We start from the raw sequence: 19,028 nt of genomic DNA, 5'->3' as shown, positions 1-19,028 counted from the left end.
TACATATTTTAACATTCTCCTAATAAGGTAAACATTGAATAAGCTAAGACATTTCAGACAATCATAAAATTAAGGTATGCTCATAGTAATTTGACCCTTGGATCAAAGGTGACAGCATTTTCTGTTTATCACATTTATTCTCATTTCCTGAAAGAATGTCTCCGCAAGTTATGAAAATAATGGATAACAAACTACTTAGCAAATCTAGTTAATGACAAGCATTATGCCTATTCCTTTACATCCTATTGTGAGAGTTTTCTTTCATGAAAATATAAAAAATGCATCATTATTACTGCATACTTGCATATATCCTTGGATAGCTATCAAGAGGTCTATCTCAGGAATGAATTCTGGAATTTTTCCCAGATGTTAATTAATTGAGTTATATATTAGATTCAGGTTAAATTGTATATTAGCTTATTTAGTGTAAGTCTAAGACTGACAAGTATCTGCAACAAGAAAAGCTATTTTGAGAATTTAACTCCTCATAAAATACATACCAGGCTGTAATTAGTGCCTTTAGCATTTGCTGATACTCCGTCCATATTAGTGTTTATATTAGCCTGTCGATATTAGCCTTTTAAAAAGATTGAAAAATGTTTCTGCTGGTTGCTATTATTGCAACCATATTATTCTGCTGTTATTCTGAACCTATGCTTAAAATAGCTTCCCAAGTGGCACAAGGTAAAGAATCTGCCTGCCAGTGTGGGAGATATAGGTTCAATCCCTGGATCAGGATTCCCCCTGGAGGAGGAAATGGCAACCCATTCCAGTATTCTTGGCTGGAAAATTCTATGGACAGAGGAGTCTGGAGGGCTATAGGATTGCAATTCATAGGATTGCAAAATAGTTGGATATGACTGACCACACATACACATGTGCTTAAAATGGACAAGTTGCTGTATTAGTGTCCCCAAATTATTTAAAATTATGTTCTAAATATGAATCGTGCCACAATTAAATAAAAGGCAATAAAATGCCACATAGTAGCTCAAATGCTATGAATTTATTGAGGAGATATTTTCCCTTCTGAAAATAAAAGCTGAGGGCAAAGAAAAGGGAGAAGAAAAAGGGGAAAGTACTCAAGAAGGTTGTCCATGCTCATTCACCAGCATCACTCTGCCCTGTACTGACAACTTGGTGAGGCCTGGGGCAAATATGTGGTGTTGATTGAGAGAGGGGATGCTCTTGACGATATTTCCCATATTAATTCACTCAGAGATCCTGAGATTAAACCTACTGATGCAGCAGCTCTCAATGTGGGACCTTTGAGGAAACTGCCACTTGTAAGAGTCCCTTGTCGGGAACTTTGAACATCATATTTGGTACAGAGGGCAGGGTAGGAGTGCTTTTACAAAGCATGGTGTTAGCTTTAGTCTATGTAGCTTCTCATCTGATGGGACAAACGCGGATGTTGGGCTAACTTGACCTCGTCTATAACGTTTTCCCCTATAGCTTCCCACCCTCCCCCCAACAAACCCAGAGTGATAGTTCTGGGCCAGACTGTGTGCCTTGTTCTGGCCAGTCTTATATAAGTAAATGCCTCTGGGTGGACTTCCAGAAGTGCCTGGCCCATGAGCAAATATTTACTCAGCAGTGAAATAAATGAGCTATAAACTTTAAGTGCCATTTATAAAACTTAATGCAAAGTGCCTTTGCTTTGCTTCTGTGTTTGACCCTTGACCTATAACTGTTGCGGACACCCAGAGGCGCATCCATGGGTTTCTTCTAACCCAGGGTCCCTCGCTGGATGTCTTCTGCTCTCACGGATATGGTTACCTATTTGTTAATATTGAAAACATTGTCCTTATTTAGATTCTCCCCTGAGCATCAGCCTTACACTATGGATTTCTCCCTGGGGAGCCAAGCCCCCAGGTTCTGCACATTGAACACACCCCCAAAACCAACTTGTCTTCTGCCCTCTCACCTCCAAGCTCCACCTCTGGTTGTGGTCATTACTAACCATTAGGGAAAAGCAAACCAAAAGCACAATGAAATACCAATTCACACAACTCACACCCATTAAGATAGCTACTATTTAAAACAGACATACACACAGAATATAACAAGTATCAGTGCAGATATAGAGAAATTAGAACTTTTGTGCCTTGCTGGTGGGAAAGTTAAATGGTGTGGCCACTGTGGAAGACAGTGTAGAAGTTTCTCAGAAAGTTGGACATAGCATTACCGTACAATCCAGCAATTCCACTTCTGGGTATATGCTCAAAAGGATCAAACACAAAAACCTGAATAGATACTTGGATATCAGGGTTTCATAGGAACATTATTCACAGTATCCGACAGGTGGAAGCAACGCAAGGGTCCATCTGTGGATGAAGAGATGAGCAAAATGTGGTCAATATATACAATGAAATATTATTCAGTCTTAAAAAAGGACTGAAAATCTGATAATTGCTACATTGTAGATAAACCTTGAAACTGTTATGCTTAAAGGCATAAGACAGACACAGAAGGACAAATATTGCATGAATTCACTTGTATGAAGCACCACACACACACACACACTCAATAGCTTCAGTCGTGTCTGACTCTCCGTGACCCCCATGGACTGTAGCCCACCAGGTTCCTCTGTCCATGGGAATTCCCAGGCTAGAACACTGGAGTGGTTTGCCATTTCCTTCTCCAATATGAAGCCATGGGAGTAGTTATTTCACAGAGACAGAATGCAGAATGGTTACAAAGGGCTAGAGGGAGGAGGAAATGGGCGGGTATTGGTTATGGGAATTGTTTCAGTTTGGAACAGTGAGAAAGTTCTGGAGATGGATGGTGGTGATGGTTTTACAGTGATGCCAGAGTACTTAATGCCACTAAATTGCACACTTAAAATGGTTAAAATAGTAAATTTTATGTTATATGTGTTTTGCCACAGTGAGATAAATAAGTGTATACTGAGAGAGTTGCAGGCTTGTATATGCATATTTCTCTAGAGCATTCCTCTAAGGCAATGTGCGCAGCGCTGTTCACCTTCTTGAAGAACAGCTGTGTAATGTCCTTCAGAGTCTGAAGCCAGCCCTCTCCTCTCACTTCATTTCCCTTGTTCTAGCCACCTGGAAATTCACATCTGCTAAAATTACATGCAAGTCTTTCCTCTGCCTTTAATGTCCCTCTGCCCCTGTGAGTTGATGATGGAATCTGATACTTCAAGACCCAGCCAAGTGCCTGCCACCTTTGGAAAAGCTGCAGTGACTTCTGTAGACAGAATCCATTTACCAAAGGACTCTTCCATCTTTCTGATCCATCCCAAACTTGTCCTCAACCAGAGTGAGGTCTTTAAGGGCAAGGACATGTCCACCTCACCTTTGTACCAGCTACACATAGCACAGAACATAATTTGAAGCAGGGTCTTAGGAAATAGTTCAATAACTGAATTTTTGAAAATACATAGTATTTTTCTAATCCTTCTCAGAGGGTAGACAGTCATTTGCCCCCACTTTCCAGAACAAGTAAATAAGGAAAAGGAATGTCACACCTCACCCAGGTTGCAGGTGTCAGATGACCTGTGGAGGTGGAGGGACAACATCAGCATTCTCTTGCCTTCTTCCTGTCCCCATCTGTGTAGCCAGGCCTTAAATCTTACCGTTCATATGTTAGGAGCACTCCTTTATTAGTTATAAAACATATGATCCCAAATATTTGCCATAGGTCCTAGCCATAAGTGGAGTGATCTTATTCATATTTCTGCTACCCCTTCTGCAATAAACCCCCTGCCACTGTTCCAGCATCAGTTATCCCAGACGAAAGGCTCATTATTTCATTACTAGTCTCCAAGGCTGTTTGGTCTCGTAACACTGGAGCACGGGATTTGGGCTGAGAATCTAAGCCTTGAACTATTAAAAAATGTAAGTAGTCCTTGACACAATTTGGAGCGATTACTTTCTATTGTGCCAAGAATTCCTTATTAAAAATCAATTTAATTGTGCATACTCCATCTGGTTGGTATTATGGTCTTTATGGGAAGGAAACACGTTTCTGTATTTACCTGATGGTCTGTAGGACAAGCATGTAACTTTGCAGAAAAGGAGGCATTTGGTAGCCCTGAAAAATTAAGGAAACTTTGAGGTTGTTTACCAGATTTCATTTTACCAACTTTTGGGTCTTTTGAGCTATAGGACTCAACATCTTCCATCATTTGGGATTTTAATGGAAAAGAAAATGTTTAAACTGAAGCAAGAAAATTGCTATATGCAGATCATATGCTACATTTATTTGCAGGTAACAAATTCTGTTTTATTCTGTTGACATTCTAATCTCTTTAAACATAACTTACATGGTCACTTTAGTATTGATTTGTGTTATTTTATATTAAAAATTTTTGGATAATGAAAGGTAAGAGGCTTACTCTTGTCTGCTGGGTTGGTTTCAACCATATTAGTGAAAGACTGTAATATTTCAGCTTAAAATACTGGAGGAAAATGTTTTTGGAACCAGAGTGGTTGCATTTTGTTTTGGGGCATGTTTTCCAAAACAATTTCTATCTTAATTTAAAAAGGAGATTTAGCTTCCTTCCACGTTATTAGAGGCTGAAGACTGAGATCATTCTGTTAATAAGTTTTTTGAACTTCTTACCAGCTTATAGTTGTGAAGTATTTTGTTCCTGTCTCAATCTTAAACTGTCAACAGCATGGTGAGTTGCCATAAATATTGATTTGATTCTGAATCACCTTAACATCAGTGTTTTTAAAAAAACCCACTGATTTGTTATGCAGGGTCTACTGTTAATAACTACAGCAGTCTATCAGACACCTATTTGGTAGCAGTCATAATATCGCAAGTCGTCTCTGTGCCCTGATTTTGTCACTTGTGAAATGCAGCCCATGCCTTTGTTGGGACTGCTAGGAGGTTTAAATGGTTTACTCGGCTTAGAGTGCTCAAAGTTTCTGTGCACAGGAAGCATCAAATACACATTAGCTTTTATCGTCATTGTCAGCAACGACAATGACAGCTCTGCAGCGGGTGACTTTCTTTCCATTTATTTCGTAAAAACAAGAAGCCCGAGGTGAACTAAGGAAGCTTCCCCGATCACAGCAATTCAGTGGGTGTATTTGATATCTTCCCTGGCCTGCGTGCCTCTCTCGGATGATGGGGTAGACGGGTAACAAGGCGGCAGAAAGTACAGGAGATAGATGGACACGATGAAGGGACAGAGAATAACCAGGTGTTTTCTTCTATGAAATTCTTGAAAGGAATGCTTATTTGCTGTATGGTAGCAATGTGTACAGAAAAATAACTCCCTCCTCATCTGCCTCTATTTCTGCACTAATAGTCACTTCCATGCTTTTCTCTGCATTCATAGAAATACATAAACATGCAGCATCCTTGCTGTAGTTTTACAAGAGGTGGATTCTATACACATCACTGTGTAACTTTCTTGTGTTAGTTTGCCTTGAAAAAAAATCCCCAGAAGTTTTGTAAGCATGTGGTGTTTGCTGTTAGCACTGGGCCTGCCCAGAAAGAAAAAACCCCATAGTTTTCAGAGATGAAGCCACCTGTTTATTACCATAGTCTTCATTTAATCCTGTCCACTTAGTCCCATCTTTATTGGACAAGACGTCCGGAAGGGGGAAGTTTCTAGGGTATTTTGCTACTACTTGTTTTTACTAAGATTTTTTTTTAATGTGGATCATTTTTAAAGTCTTTATTGAGTTTGCTACAATATTGCTTCTGTTTTATGATTTGGCCACAAGGCACATGTGATTTTAGCTCCCCAACCATGGATCAAACCTGCACGCCCCCTACTGGAAGGTATAGTCTTAACCCCTGGACCACCAGGGACGTCCCTCTACCTACTGTGTTGTTTTTTTTTTTTTTACTGTTCTATTATTTTATTTCCAATAACTCTTAACTCTATCATAGCACCTCTATGCTATGTGAATTATTTCCCCTTGATTTCCTAACTACTTACCTACAGACTTTCCTGTTCATTTTGTCTTTTCCTTGGTCAGTTCCATGCTGATTCTCTGACACACATTCCTTCATTCACGTACATATAGATTTTACATTTTTAAAAGACAGACTTGCTGCATTCACCCCCTAATAAAGAACTTCAAGGGATCTGTTTTTCCACTGTTAACAGCACTGCAAAAGAAGACATATTTTAACATACAGGTGCTTTTATATATGAGAAATGAACTTCTAAAAATAGAATTTCTAAGTGAGGTGTGTGCTTCTTTTCTATCCTAATACATATTACCAGGTCGAATTCCAAGAAGACTGTAGTGCTTTGACTTTGATCGGCTCAGACCCATCCGCACATCAGTAGATCACAGTGTTGCTGCCACTTTAGTGAGGAGCTGTGGCTGATTTATTTAACTACTCTCTGGAGGGTACTTTTCCGCTTCAGCCCTCTACCGTGGGTGCGGGAAGAACAGAGTGAACTGAGGATCAGGTCCACCCATTCCCGGGTGAAACCATCACCCAGGATGTGGGCTGGGGGCTCAGACTCTGAGCGGCAGCAGGGCTAACTGCCGAGGTGGTACAGTGGCGCCCGGGACCCTAGACAGGAGTCTATGTAGTCAGCCAGGATGGTTACTGCATTCTTGGCAAAAGGGCAGCAGTTAAAGCGAGAAAGGATCTTTTTCCAAGAAGGAAAAGCCATTTAATAAGTTTGGGTCAGTTTGCTTATTTGAGCAGGAGAAACCCCAGGAGCTTGGCAAACCATGTTGCCGGCCAGTCTTCCCACCAGCTCACAAGCATGAGGCTCTCCGGGCAGAGCCTGGCTCTCCGCTTTGACTGCAGCCATTTAATATCATTCCTAGTTAACAGCAGAGTGAAGGTGGAGGAATCTTTGCCCCCTTAGTCTAGAAGAGTAAGATTTAGTGACTGTAGCAAGCCATGGTCCAAGTAACCCCACCGCAGAGGGCGGGCGGGCGGTCTATCTGTTTTGCGGGCTGTGTGCCTGGGTGTGCGGCTTGGAGCCCTGGTGCTCCAAAATTGACACTGATGTTTACGAATTGGGCAGTGCTTTCTCTTTTAGGAGATGAATTAGCATTTGTATATGACTAACCAGTGTGAAAGTCTGATTTTACAGTGTGTCAGGGAGTCGTCGTGTACCTGTCTCGTGGATAAATAAAGTAAAAACTCAGTACGTTTATATAAATATTTTAAAATACAGTGTGTTCTACTTTTTCCATTTCACCTAGGGAGATCTTGCCAAAATAAAATCAAGTTTGAGTGTTTACGATGTAAGAGAAAACCAGCTCATGGATTTTGAATTTAGGAGATGAATTGTGTATTTTTGTTTATTTTTGTTTTAATTTTTTCCTCTCCCAAATAAATATTTCTAATGAAATAAACAGATCTGATCATCTAATGATGGATTATTTGAGTGAAGATGGAAACTAAATTGGAAATGTTGAAAATGAGCTGGCTTATACTTCTCAAAAAGCTGCAGCACCTGCAATTGATAAAAATTAGTACAAACATATCAAAAATCTTGGAAGAAACATGTGGCTCAGCCAGGGCCAACTTGGACAGAATCATAACACTGGCTGCTTAGAGGAAATATCTCAACATTCAGCTAATCAGGGACGTTAATCTGAAGTGAAGATTGAAAATTGTGACTTGGTTAGGATCACTCAGGGCGAAGGTTAATGCTGAGAAAGACATGCTTGATTTCTTAGGATTTTTTTTTCCTTACTGTGAATTTCAACAACTAAAATGTCACAGTTACATGAAATTCACTCAGTCTTTAAAGTGATATCTCAGTGATAATTTATCAAGATATATTCTGGTTTAGGGATCTAATTTTGTCCAGTTTTACAGTCACATCCATTGCTGCCATGGTCTCTAAGGTGTAGGGCCTGTGGTTCTATGTACGAGGTCAGCCCAGAGGGGAGTTACTCAAAAAGAAGCAAAGCTTTCGGAACCCCCACCTTTTACACACACACATACAAGCATGACTTCCTAGTCTGTCATGTGGCATTATTTTGCTTATAACAAACATATTACAATATTATTTCAAAACTTTATCATGTTGACCTCATGAATCTATTTCTTTCATCCAGGCGTTCTCTGTAGTGGCACTGTTGACACCTTGGACTAGAAAGTTCCTTGCTGTAGGGAGCTTTCCAGGTCATCCTATGATATTTAGCAGAATCTTTGGCCTCTACCCACCAGATGCCAGTAACACACTCAGATGGATTCCAGGCACGGTCAGGTGTCTCAGAGGCAAAATCAACCCAGTTGAGAAGAACTGCTTCAAACACTTATCTAAATAAAACATGGACATGTTTAAAAAGTTCACAGAGGTATGAGTGAGTCTCCATACTACCCCCTAGAGACCACTTCTGCTACATCAAGATAATGAATATTAACCATCTGAGTGTGCTTATTTAACTTATATGCAGAGTACATCATGAGAAACACTGGGCTGGAAGAAGCACAAGCTGGAATCAAGATTGCCAAGAGAAATATCAATAACTTCAGATATGCAGATGACACCATCCTTATGGCAGAAAATGAAGAGGAACTAAAAAGCCTCTTGATGAAAGTGAAAGAGGAGAGTGAAAAAGTTGGCTTAAAACTCAACATTCAGAAAACGAAGATCATGGCATCTGGTCCCATCACTTCATGGGAAATAGATGGTGAAACAGTGGAAACAGTGTCAGACTTTATTTTGGGGGGCTCCAAAATTACTGCAGATGATGATTGCAGCCATGAAATTAAAAGACACTTACTCCTTCGAAGGAAAGTTATGACCAACTTTTAAGCATATTAAAAAGCAGAGACATTACTTTTCCAACAAAGGTCCATCTAGTCGAGGCTATGGTTTTTCCAGTGGTTATGTATGGATGTGAGAGTTGGACTATGAAGAAGGCTGAGTGCCGAAGAATTGATGCTTTTGAACTGTGGTGTTGGAGAAGACTCTTGAGAGTCCCCTGGACTGCATGGAGATCAGTCCTGGGTGTTCTTTGGAAGGACTGATGCTAAAGCTGAAACTCCAGTACTTTGGCCACCTCATGTGAAGAGTTGACTCATTCAAAAGACTCTGATGCTGGGAGGGATTGGGGGCAGGAGGAGAAGGGGACGACAGAGGAGGAGATGGCTGGATGGCATCACCGACTCGATGGACATGAGTTTGGGTGAACTCTGGGAGTTGGTGATGGACAGGGAGGCCTGGCGTGCTGCAATTCATGGGGTTGCAAAGAGTCGGACATGACTGAACGACCAAACTGAACTGAACTAAACTGAACCCCTAGTATTAGAATTTTATGTTGAATGCTATATGATTATAGCTATAAGGTATAGAGTATGTTCCTAGAAGTGGAATTGCTAGATCAAAGGAAAAATAGGTTAAACATATTTGTGGACAGTGCTGTATTGCCACCTGGGTATGAAAGTAGCTGTTTTCTCAGGTTGTCAAACTTTTAAATCTTTGACCATTTGTTGGGTGAAAAATGATATCCCTTTGTGTGTGTGTTTCACAAAAAATGAGATTTCCTACATTTATAAGTGGTTTTGTGTCCTGTGATCACAGTGCATGTGTATGCTTTGCCTGTTTTCCTAACAGTTTGTTGGGCATTTCCTTTGTAATTTAAGGAACTCTTTATAGAGTAAGGAAATTAGATCTTCATAGATATTACAAATACATATTTATATATTCTGCTTATTCATCTTCTTTCAACTTTATTAATGTTTGTCTCTTTAGAAGTGTTTCAAATGTATTTCTCTTTTTGTATGATTTCTGAATTTAATGTCATATAGAGAGTCAATTTCACATATAAAAAAATAACTTTTTTTCCTGCTGTCTCCTCATGCTTTGTGTTGGGTATCATGGTTAAGTATTCAAGCCATCTGTAATTAGTTTCAGTATATGGAGTGAGACCAAAACAACCTAAAACTTCTCCTAAATACTGTGGTAACATTATATATTAAAGGGCATTTCAGCAGACTGAGATAAAGGTGGCTTATGAACCAAAGGCTGCTGACATAATTGCCTTCTGTCTGGGTTCAGAGTAATGAAGCTGGTGCTCATAGGAACCAGTGGAAGGCCATTACATCTCTATAAGGAAGGACAGTGACCTCAAGATGGCAGGCGAGGGCCTCGTCCGTGGTAGGACTTTGTAAGTTAGGGTTATGAATTCAATCTTATTTGAATAGTGTTTCTTTTTCACATTTCTCTTGTACTTAGCATATATTTGGGGTTTCATATTTTTAATCCTTTCAGCATTTTTCAGTGTATTATTAACGTAACAGACATATTTGGTATTACTTCTGTCATCACATTTTATGTTATGTTTTCAGCTCTTGCTGTTTCCTTGGTTTCTACCTTTTGCTGAAATTCTCCTCATGCTTTATTTCCCTAAGGGCTTGTGAACACTCCCTGCTGACTTCTGGTATTGTCTACTGTGCTGGAGAAACATGACACCAACTTGACTTTTCCCCTTGTAGGCTAATTGGTTTTCCTGCTTGAATATATTAAAGAGTTAATACCACAAAAGTCATTAACTGATACATCAGAGTACACATGGCTTTTGATCTTTTTGTAGCTGTTGTTTTGTTTTCTGGGGACAAACGGTGTCTTCTGTATTTATTGGCTGAGTAAGGTTTTAGACGATTTCAGAAATTTTTCTTCTATTGTATCTTTGAACATTTGTTTCTAGTCTACATTTTTTTTAAAGGTACACCTTTTTGGACTTTTGCTGTTATATTTGGAAGGCTGTCAATTTCCCTTAAATTCAGTGTTAACTTTTGTCCTTTGCCCAGCGTTTTTTCTACTTGAGCCTATACTACCCAACCCAGACTAGTTTCAGCAGTGTCCATCCTGGGTTTTGTTGCCTTTCGTGCACGTGCTCAGATGCTCATTCATGTCCAGCTCTTTGTGAGCCCATGGACTGTAGCCCACCAGGCTCCTCTGTCCATGAAATTCTCCAGGCAAGAATACTGGCGTGGGTTGCCATTTCCTTCTCCAGGGGATCTTCCCAACCCAGGGACTGCACCCACATCTCTGGCATCTCTGGCATTGGCAGGCAGATTCTTTACCCCCAGTGCCCTGTGGGAAGCCCATTTTTATTTCCTGTATATGTCCTCAATCTGTCCCATCAGCCTCTTATTATTTGTTCCCCTCTTTGATGTCTTACCCATCTTGTTTCAGCTTGTTTCAGGGAAAGGTAACATCTTCTTTAGCTCTTTTAGGCTTGTCGAGAGCATTCAAAATATTTTTCTGTGCTTTGAACTGGTTCTTTCTATGGAGATTGTTTCATATTTGACCATTTATTTATGTCATATTATTTTGTGTATATTTTATTATTTGTAATGACATCTAGGGGAGGGGACTCCAGAGTTTTTCAGAACACTTTCTCATCAATGTTTTGTCTCTTCCACACGGGTCACCTGTCCCTTTGCAGTCGTGACCATCTCCCTCACCACCGTTTTTTCTCTGCAGGTGAGTTGGAGGCCTCTGCACCTCATGGTGAATTTCTGTGTGTTACAGCTTTCCTGTTAGGTGAATTTGCATTTATTTCTTTTTGGTTTACCTCGATTAGCATCTGCCAAATTGATTGCCCTTTGCTCCCTACTGGGCCCTGCCATTCTCCTCCTCCATCACTTATGAGGAGAGGAGGCTTATATGTGTATATTGCCCTTGAACTCAGTGTGCCTGCTATGTTGAATCGGTCTCAGGACATCAGTCATGACTCACCCCTACATCAATCTTACCCTCTAAATAAGAGCTGATTCTGCTCTTTCTGGGCTTGATTCACCTCTTTCTTGGAAACCTTGTTACTCTGAATGGTTTTTTTTTTTTTCTGTTTTCTTTTAATTAATTAATTAACTAGGTAACCAGGCTGTGTCGGGTCTTAGTTGTGGCATGTGGGGTCCTTTCACTGCACCACCAGATTCTCTAGTTGGGGCTCACAGGCTCAGTAGTTGCAGTGCACAAGTTTAGTTGCTACAGAGCATGTGGGAGTCTTAGTTCCCCAACCAGGGATCAAACCGAGGTTCCTTGCACTGCAAGACAGATTCTTACCCACTGAACCACCAGGGAAGTCCTGTCCCTGAAGGTTTTATCTGCTATTGACATTCTCGTCTTACTGATCAGTTTCTATTCTATGTCATTTGTAGTTTTAACTAAGGCTATCTCATAGTTTCTTTGAAAATAGCTATTTCTTTTTTGTTTTCAATTATTTTTGCTGCTTTCAGTTGCTATTAGGGAGAGGACGGCAGTAAAAATATTGCTACTCTATCTTCAACAAAAACCAATGAATTAACTGAAATAAGTGATAAAATAGTTCTGTTTGCTAGGTATTTATCAATGTTGACTCAGTTGTTTGAGAAAAGGACAAAGAAAAGTATAACACAATCTTGGTAAAATTAGGTTAAGACCCTTAAAACACTTTATAATTGTGTTTGTATCTTGTATAGATCTGGACTCTCATTACACTAAAAGTTTGGTTGAAGTACTGATTGCCGAGGCCTTACGTGGTAGGGAGGCCATGTGGATAAAACCGTTGTTTTAGGGGTGGCTAATCTTTAAATCGGGTTTCCCAGGTGGCTCAGTAGTAAAGAATCCGCCTGCCAAGGTAGGAGATGCAAGAGATGTGGGTTCAATCCCTGGATCGGGAAGATCTCCTGGAGGAGGAAATGGCAACCCCTTTCAATATTCTTGCCTGGAAAATTCCATGGACAGAGGAGTCTGGTGGGCTACAGTCCATGGGGCTGCAAAGAGTCAGACATGACTGAGCACACAAATACTTTAGGAGCTAAGAACACATGTGACCAACAGTGGAGTGTCTGGTTTTTTTGTGTTTTTTTTTCTTCTTTACTTTTATCTATTTGAAAGTCCTACAAAGATAAGTCATATTTATCAAGTCAATTTTACAGGGAAAAGAACATGAAGCAGAGATCCTTCCCATATTGAGGACGTGCTGACATGAAACATTAGATATAAATTAAACATAAATTGCTTTTCTATAAATATGTGCATGCTACCTCTTAAAATCAATGAATGCCTTCAATGTACAGTTTCCTTAAAATGTTGGTATTTGTGATATTGGGAATCTGTATTTTATGGAAGAATAACCTCGGTCCTCTGGCTCCGTGTCCCTCGGCAGCTGTGTCCAGCTGGTGGTCCTCATTCCCCACGATTCCTTTAGTGGATGGAAACATTTAGGTCAATATTGATATAAAACTTCATGCACTTCCTTCTCTTTCAGCTTTGGTTTGCCTTCGTTAATGGATTTTCTGGGCAGATTTTATTTGAACGTTGGTGCATCGGCTTGTACAACGTGGTAAGTAAGCACTCTCCCTCTCCCTCTGACAGTGTGCGGGGCCGCGCTGTTTGTGTCCGGGACGCGGAGCTAAGTCCCTCATCTGCACCCACGGCTCACATACATCGTTAGGGCCTCCGTTGCTGCCACACATCCTGCAGAAGCACAAACTCCCCACACATGGTTTCAATCATCGCAGATCATTCCTGAATAACCCCATGAAATTATTAACCCATATATCTTGATAATAGACCCTTGTTACCTCCTGACTAAATGCCTGGGCAACATTTCCATGTTTGCAGCTCCAGAAAAAAAATTTCTGAACTGTGTCTAAATTCATTCCGCTCCATAATTTCGTTTCTAAATCCGTCAACACAGATGTGAATGTACAAAACCTAACCTGGTGTCCTTTCTGTCCTTCTTAAAAGCATATGTGTCCCTGTGGATGGATGTTTTCTCCCACAGTTAGTGCTAAAGTAATGAATTCTGACTCCCAGCTCATGTGGCAAATGGTCTTCAGCTTATTTGGTATTTTTTATGATTTTCAAGTTCTCATTTCATTACTTGACTGTAATGAATTCAAAAGCTAAAAATACGTATCAACTATAGGCTAACATGACTAAGTAGCTACTTAGCCTTTTGTTTTCCCGGCAAGGGGTGTAACTTAAGGCACCTTTCTTGAATTGTGCTTCCACACTTTTGTTTTGGACCCTTACTCTGACATTCTCTGCCTTGGGGGAGTTTATACTCTGAAACAGCCGTTATAGGTAGGCATAGATGGAAGTTACCAGACATACAATAATATAAATCATGGTGCTATAAATATTTAGAGTTTGTATATACATTTGTGGAGAAGGCAATGGCAACCCACTCCAGTACTCTTGTCTGGAAAATCCCACAGACAGAGGAGCCTGGTAGGCTGCAGTCCATGGGGTTGCTAAGAGTCGGCATGACTGAGCAGCTTCCCTTTCAATTTTCACTTTCATGCATTGGAGAATGAAATGGCAACCCACTCCAGTGTTCTTGCCTGGAGAATCCCGGGGATGGGGGACCCTGGTGGGCTGCCGTCTATGGGGTCACACAGAGTTGGACATGACTGAAGTGACTTAGCAGCAGCAGCTTATACATTTGTGGCTGGATATTCAAGTCATCCATCTACTCAGTCCCTTCTTTTTTTTAAGTAGCCACTCTGCTAGGTGCACTATATATTAATAAAATACCACATACAACACACAGAACACACAGCTCCAGCCCTGTAGAGCTCAACAGATGAAGAGACTAAGATGGTGCTGAACCAAGTTCAGATCTTGGTTGATCAGCTGATAACTGTGTTACTCACCGCAAAGTACACTAGTACATTTTTTGCTAATAATTAATACCCCCAAAGACAAAAGTGACAAGTGGAGAGAACAGAGCTGAATTGATGGCCATTTATCACCTGGGCTAGAAAAGCCAGTCTAACCACCTACCACATAGAAAGGGCCTCCCCTTGGGCAGGTTGTTAACTTTGCAGGACTTAGAAGTGTTTTGAGTAGGTTAAAATTATGTGACCATTCAGCGGGAAATATACTGACTGCTCCACAGTGATTTAGTATTGGAAAAGGCCAACCCTGGCCCACATACGTATAGTATTAGTAACTGGAAGGCTGAGACCTAAGAGGCGGTGCTTTAGCACTAAGAATTGAAATACATATCACCTGGTTACACAATAAAAGGAGTTTAGCCCTGTTTTCATGCTCAGGCAGGAGCACCGAATCCTCTCCTTAGTTCTCTGGCATCTTGGGCAGTTCAGGTTTATCCAGCAAACTCGTAGCTATGATACATCAGATGCTGATGGGCTGTGGGACAGTTTTGGTCAATGTGGTCCTCAGACCACATGCATGAGCATCACCAGGATTTCTTTGACAATGCGGATTCTTGAGCACCATCCCAACTTAACAAAGAGTTTCCCAGAGATACTGAGAAACAAAACAAAATTTTTTAGGAAAACTTTCTAGCAGTGGTTATCCACATTAAAGTTTGACCCCCTAGGATTTGGGATGTATTTTTTAACTGTAATTTAAAAATCCAGAGGAGAGAGAATATCACAGCTGAGAAGTGAATTCCCAGGTGAAAAGGCCCTGTTGCCACGGTGTGGAAGTCGGTCACCAGGAAGTGGTGGCAGAGAATTGGGATAGTGAAGTCCAGTGGGCTCAGATGGTCATTGACCTCGCAGTCAGTCACTGGAAGGGCCAGTGCTTTTGAGGACTGGAAGTCTGCCCGCCCCCTTGGAAATTGTCTTGGTCACTTTTGTTTGAAATAAATAGAAACTTAGGGAAAAGATGTAAAAAGGATACAAAGAACTGTATACCTTCATCTGTCAGTTATTAGCATTTTGCCCCCACTTGCATTCTCTCTCAAGACACTCACACGTGCACATATAGTCAAACACGTGCACACACTGCAACACGTGTATTTCTGAGCCAATTGGGAATCAGTTAAGACATTATGTCCCTGGGACTTCCATGCTGGTGCAGTGGCTACGACTCTGCTCTTCCAATGCAGGAGGCCCGGGTTCAATCCCTGGTCAGGGAACTAGATTGCACATGCTGCAGCTAAGACCCAGGGCAGCTAAATAAACAACAAATAAGCGATTTACTAGAAAAAAAATTTTTTTTAAGACATCATGTCCCTTCTGCTTTATCCTTAAATGCATAGCTGGTAAGACAGTTCTCTTATGTAATCACAGTATGATGATCAAAATCATGAAGTTTAACATGGCTACAACACTGCTGTCTAATCTATGTGTACACGTGTGCTAAGTCGCTATGGTCGTGTCCGACTCTTTGCAACCCTTTGGGGTATAGCCCATCAGGCTCTTCTGTCCATGGGATTCTCCAAGCAAGAATACTGGAGTGGGTTGCCATGTCCTCCTCCGGGGATCTTCCCAACCCAGGGATCAAACCTGGGTCTCCTTTGGCTCCTGCATTGCAGGCAGATTCTTTACCACTGAGCCACCAGGGAAGCCCTTACCAGCTCATATTCTAACTTTGTCATTACTCTTCTGTTGAGTATTTCCTTCCCCTCCAGGTTGCTCCACAGATACCCAGGGCAAGAGGCAGTTAGTGACATCTGAGACAATGCTAGTGACCGCTTTTCTGGGCTGGGGTCTCTCTTCCCATTTTCTTCAAGCAATATTGATTTTCCTTCTTCAGTACTTAACTCTTGATATTTGATTCGCCAAACCAGCTAAAGCAGCAAGTTACTGTTTCCCAATTTAATTCTCACAGCGTTGAATTAAATAGCTCTGAAACTAACTTCAGATTCCTCCGTATCCTGAAGTCATGGATCAGTGCTATCCTATTAGATATTAATTATATCCATAGTCAGATTTCTACATCATTTTATTTTATGGGTAGAATGAGACCAAAGAAGCCACCAGTGACAAAAGCTACCATGATCAAATGGATTTCAGTTCCATTTTATCCATTTTTTTGTGAAGAGATAACTTTTTAACAACAAAGAAATGTATCCGACTTAATTTTATCAAGCCAGCAGAATTTGAAGAAAACTGATCTCAGCTTCACTTATGAACAGAAATGTACAAATTATAAATAAGGTGTCAGCAAATAGAGTTCAATGGTGTATCAAAAGGATAAAATATTTGACAGATAATTGGTTTATTTCAGAAATGTAGGCGATTCAAAACTTTAAAAAACATTCTAAATATCACTGTATCAGCCAAATAAAGAAGAAAAATGTGATCCCATCAGTAGATGCTGCAAAAGTTGTTGAGTTAATCCAACTGCCAGTCCCAAAATAAGGAATCTAAGTAATATAGTAAAGAAAGAAGTCAATCGGCTATAATGCATACTATTTATGAAAAACTAGTACCATACTACCATAAATGGTAAAATCCTAAAACCGTTTCATTTTAAATAAGAAATTAGTCAGGGATTCCTGTCATCGCTATATAATTCAGCATTGTTTGGGAATTTTCAGCAACTGCCAAGAAAATTAAATAGCTATTACAAATACTAGGAAAAAGTGAAATATTTCTGTGCTTATACAAATATATGAACCAAAAATGGCTGTGTAAATATGTTCATATGACTGTACATCTAAAATGCCCAAAACATACCAGTAAAGAAATGATAGAATAATAAGAAAATTATAAAATTGTAAGGTTTTGATTATAAGTTATAAAACTATAAGACAATGATAAAATTATAAAAGAAAATCTGATAAGGTGACTAGATTCATAATAAATACATGAAAACAAATAGCTTTTTCTGACTTGGCAATCACTAGCTATTTTTGTTTAGTATAGAAGTAAGATTTAGAAATGGAAGGAGAATAATAATTCCTTTCAAAATAGCAATTAGAACTCTACATTTCATAGGAATAATTTTTATACTGAAGAGTTCCCTTCTGGCTCAGCTGGTAAAGAATCTGCCTACAATGTGGAAGACCTGGGTTCTGTCCCTGGGTTGGGAAGGTCCCCTGGAGAAGGGAAAGGCTACCCACTCCAGTATTCTGGCCTGGAGAATTCCATGGACTGACCATGGGGTCACAAAGAGTCAGACACGACTGAGGGACTTTCACACAGTATCATAAAAAACTTAGTATAGTATCAACCCTTCCAAAATTAGTATGTAAATTTATGTGATTTCAATTAGAATCCCGATGGATGATTGTTTTGGGGGGAGAAAGTAGGGGAAGGGAATTGCATAAAATGATATTGAAATATAAATGGAATTAACAGGTGCCTGCCTAAGAGTAAATATGCAAAGCATGTTCAGAAAAGAACAGTCAGATGGTTAGACTTATCTAAACATCAAACCATGCTGTAAAGCTGCCACAACCTCATCAACACGGTACTGAGAGAACTGGGCGGATAGTCAAGGAGCTTAGCACTAAATCCCAGTTCTAGCTTCTAGATCGGTAATATGTGAGATAATAAGTAAATAAGTATAATAAGTAAATGATAAGATAATTAAATGTCAAAGGCGATATTTTAGTGTAGTGAAAAAGTTTGGATTGTGTTCTCAAACTGGCTATTTATAGGGAAAAAAAACACGAAATTAGACTCCTTTCTTATCCAGCATAGATACATTAGTTTCAAAAAAATTGAGACATAAATTTGAGAAGTAAAACTATAAAAATCCTGCAAGAAACTCCTGATGTAGTTGCATGTTGAGAAGCTATTCTTGATCTTACAGAAATTGAAAGCATTTTATATGACAAATGAAACCATAAAGAAAGCCAGTAGACAAAAAGTGTATTTGGAGGAAATTTTATAATAGAAAGACAGAGTTCAAGAACTCTTAGAAAAGCAGGTAAACCATGAATTGAAAATGGACAAAGGACCTGATGTTCTGCACAATTCCAAATCCTCACATCCAGCAAATACATGAAAACATGGTCAGACTCACTGGTGGTCCAGGGAATATTTATTTTTAGAAGTAGTGAATATCTTCAGTTTTTCTGAGTGGAGAGTATTAAATAGAATATAACAGGCAATTGCTGATAGGAAAGAAGGGGAAAGTTGTGTCCTTCATGAAAGGAGAGAGAAACCATTGGGACCTTTTCTGGAAGCAGCCAGGCAGCATCCTATGAAGTTAAAAATGTATTTGGTTTTTAAAATCCCACAGCCTTACTTCTGGGAATCCTTCATAGAGAAATAAAAGATACAGGATAGATATTATATTCTAGGTGTTTATTACACGATGGTTATGGCAACAGAGAACTGGAAACAAGATGAATGCCTATCCATAGGTGATGGTTGAAAAAATATGGTCCACTTATAGTATGAATTATTAT

General features: G+C 39.9%; 1 protein-coding gene across 1 annotated transcript in view; it reads left to right on the top strand.

Annotated features, from left to right (window-relative positions):
- The window catches only part of LOC128057765 (phospholipid-transporting ATPase IB), a 402,538-nt gene that overhangs the window by 246,798 nt on the left and 136,712 nt on the right, over window positions 1-19,028 (top strand). Inside the window, exon 27 of the mRNA XM_052650261.1 lies at window positions 13,173-13,247. Within this exon, the coding sequence (XP_052506221.1) occupies window positions 13,173-13,247 (75 nt within the window). The remainder of the gene's footprint in view (window positions 1-13,172; window positions 13,248-19,028) is intronic.

Source organism: Budorcas taxicolor, chromosome 12 (assembly GCF_023091745.1).
Source record: "Budorcas taxicolor isolate Tak-1 chromosome 12, Takin1.1, whole genome shotgun sequence".
Lineage (NCBI taxonomy): Eukaryota > Metazoa > Chordata > Mammalia > Artiodactyla > Bovidae > Budorcas > Budorcas taxicolor.
The sequence above is the reverse complement of the archived record's forward strand: the minus strand, read 5'-3'. Positions and strand labels throughout refer to the sequence as shown.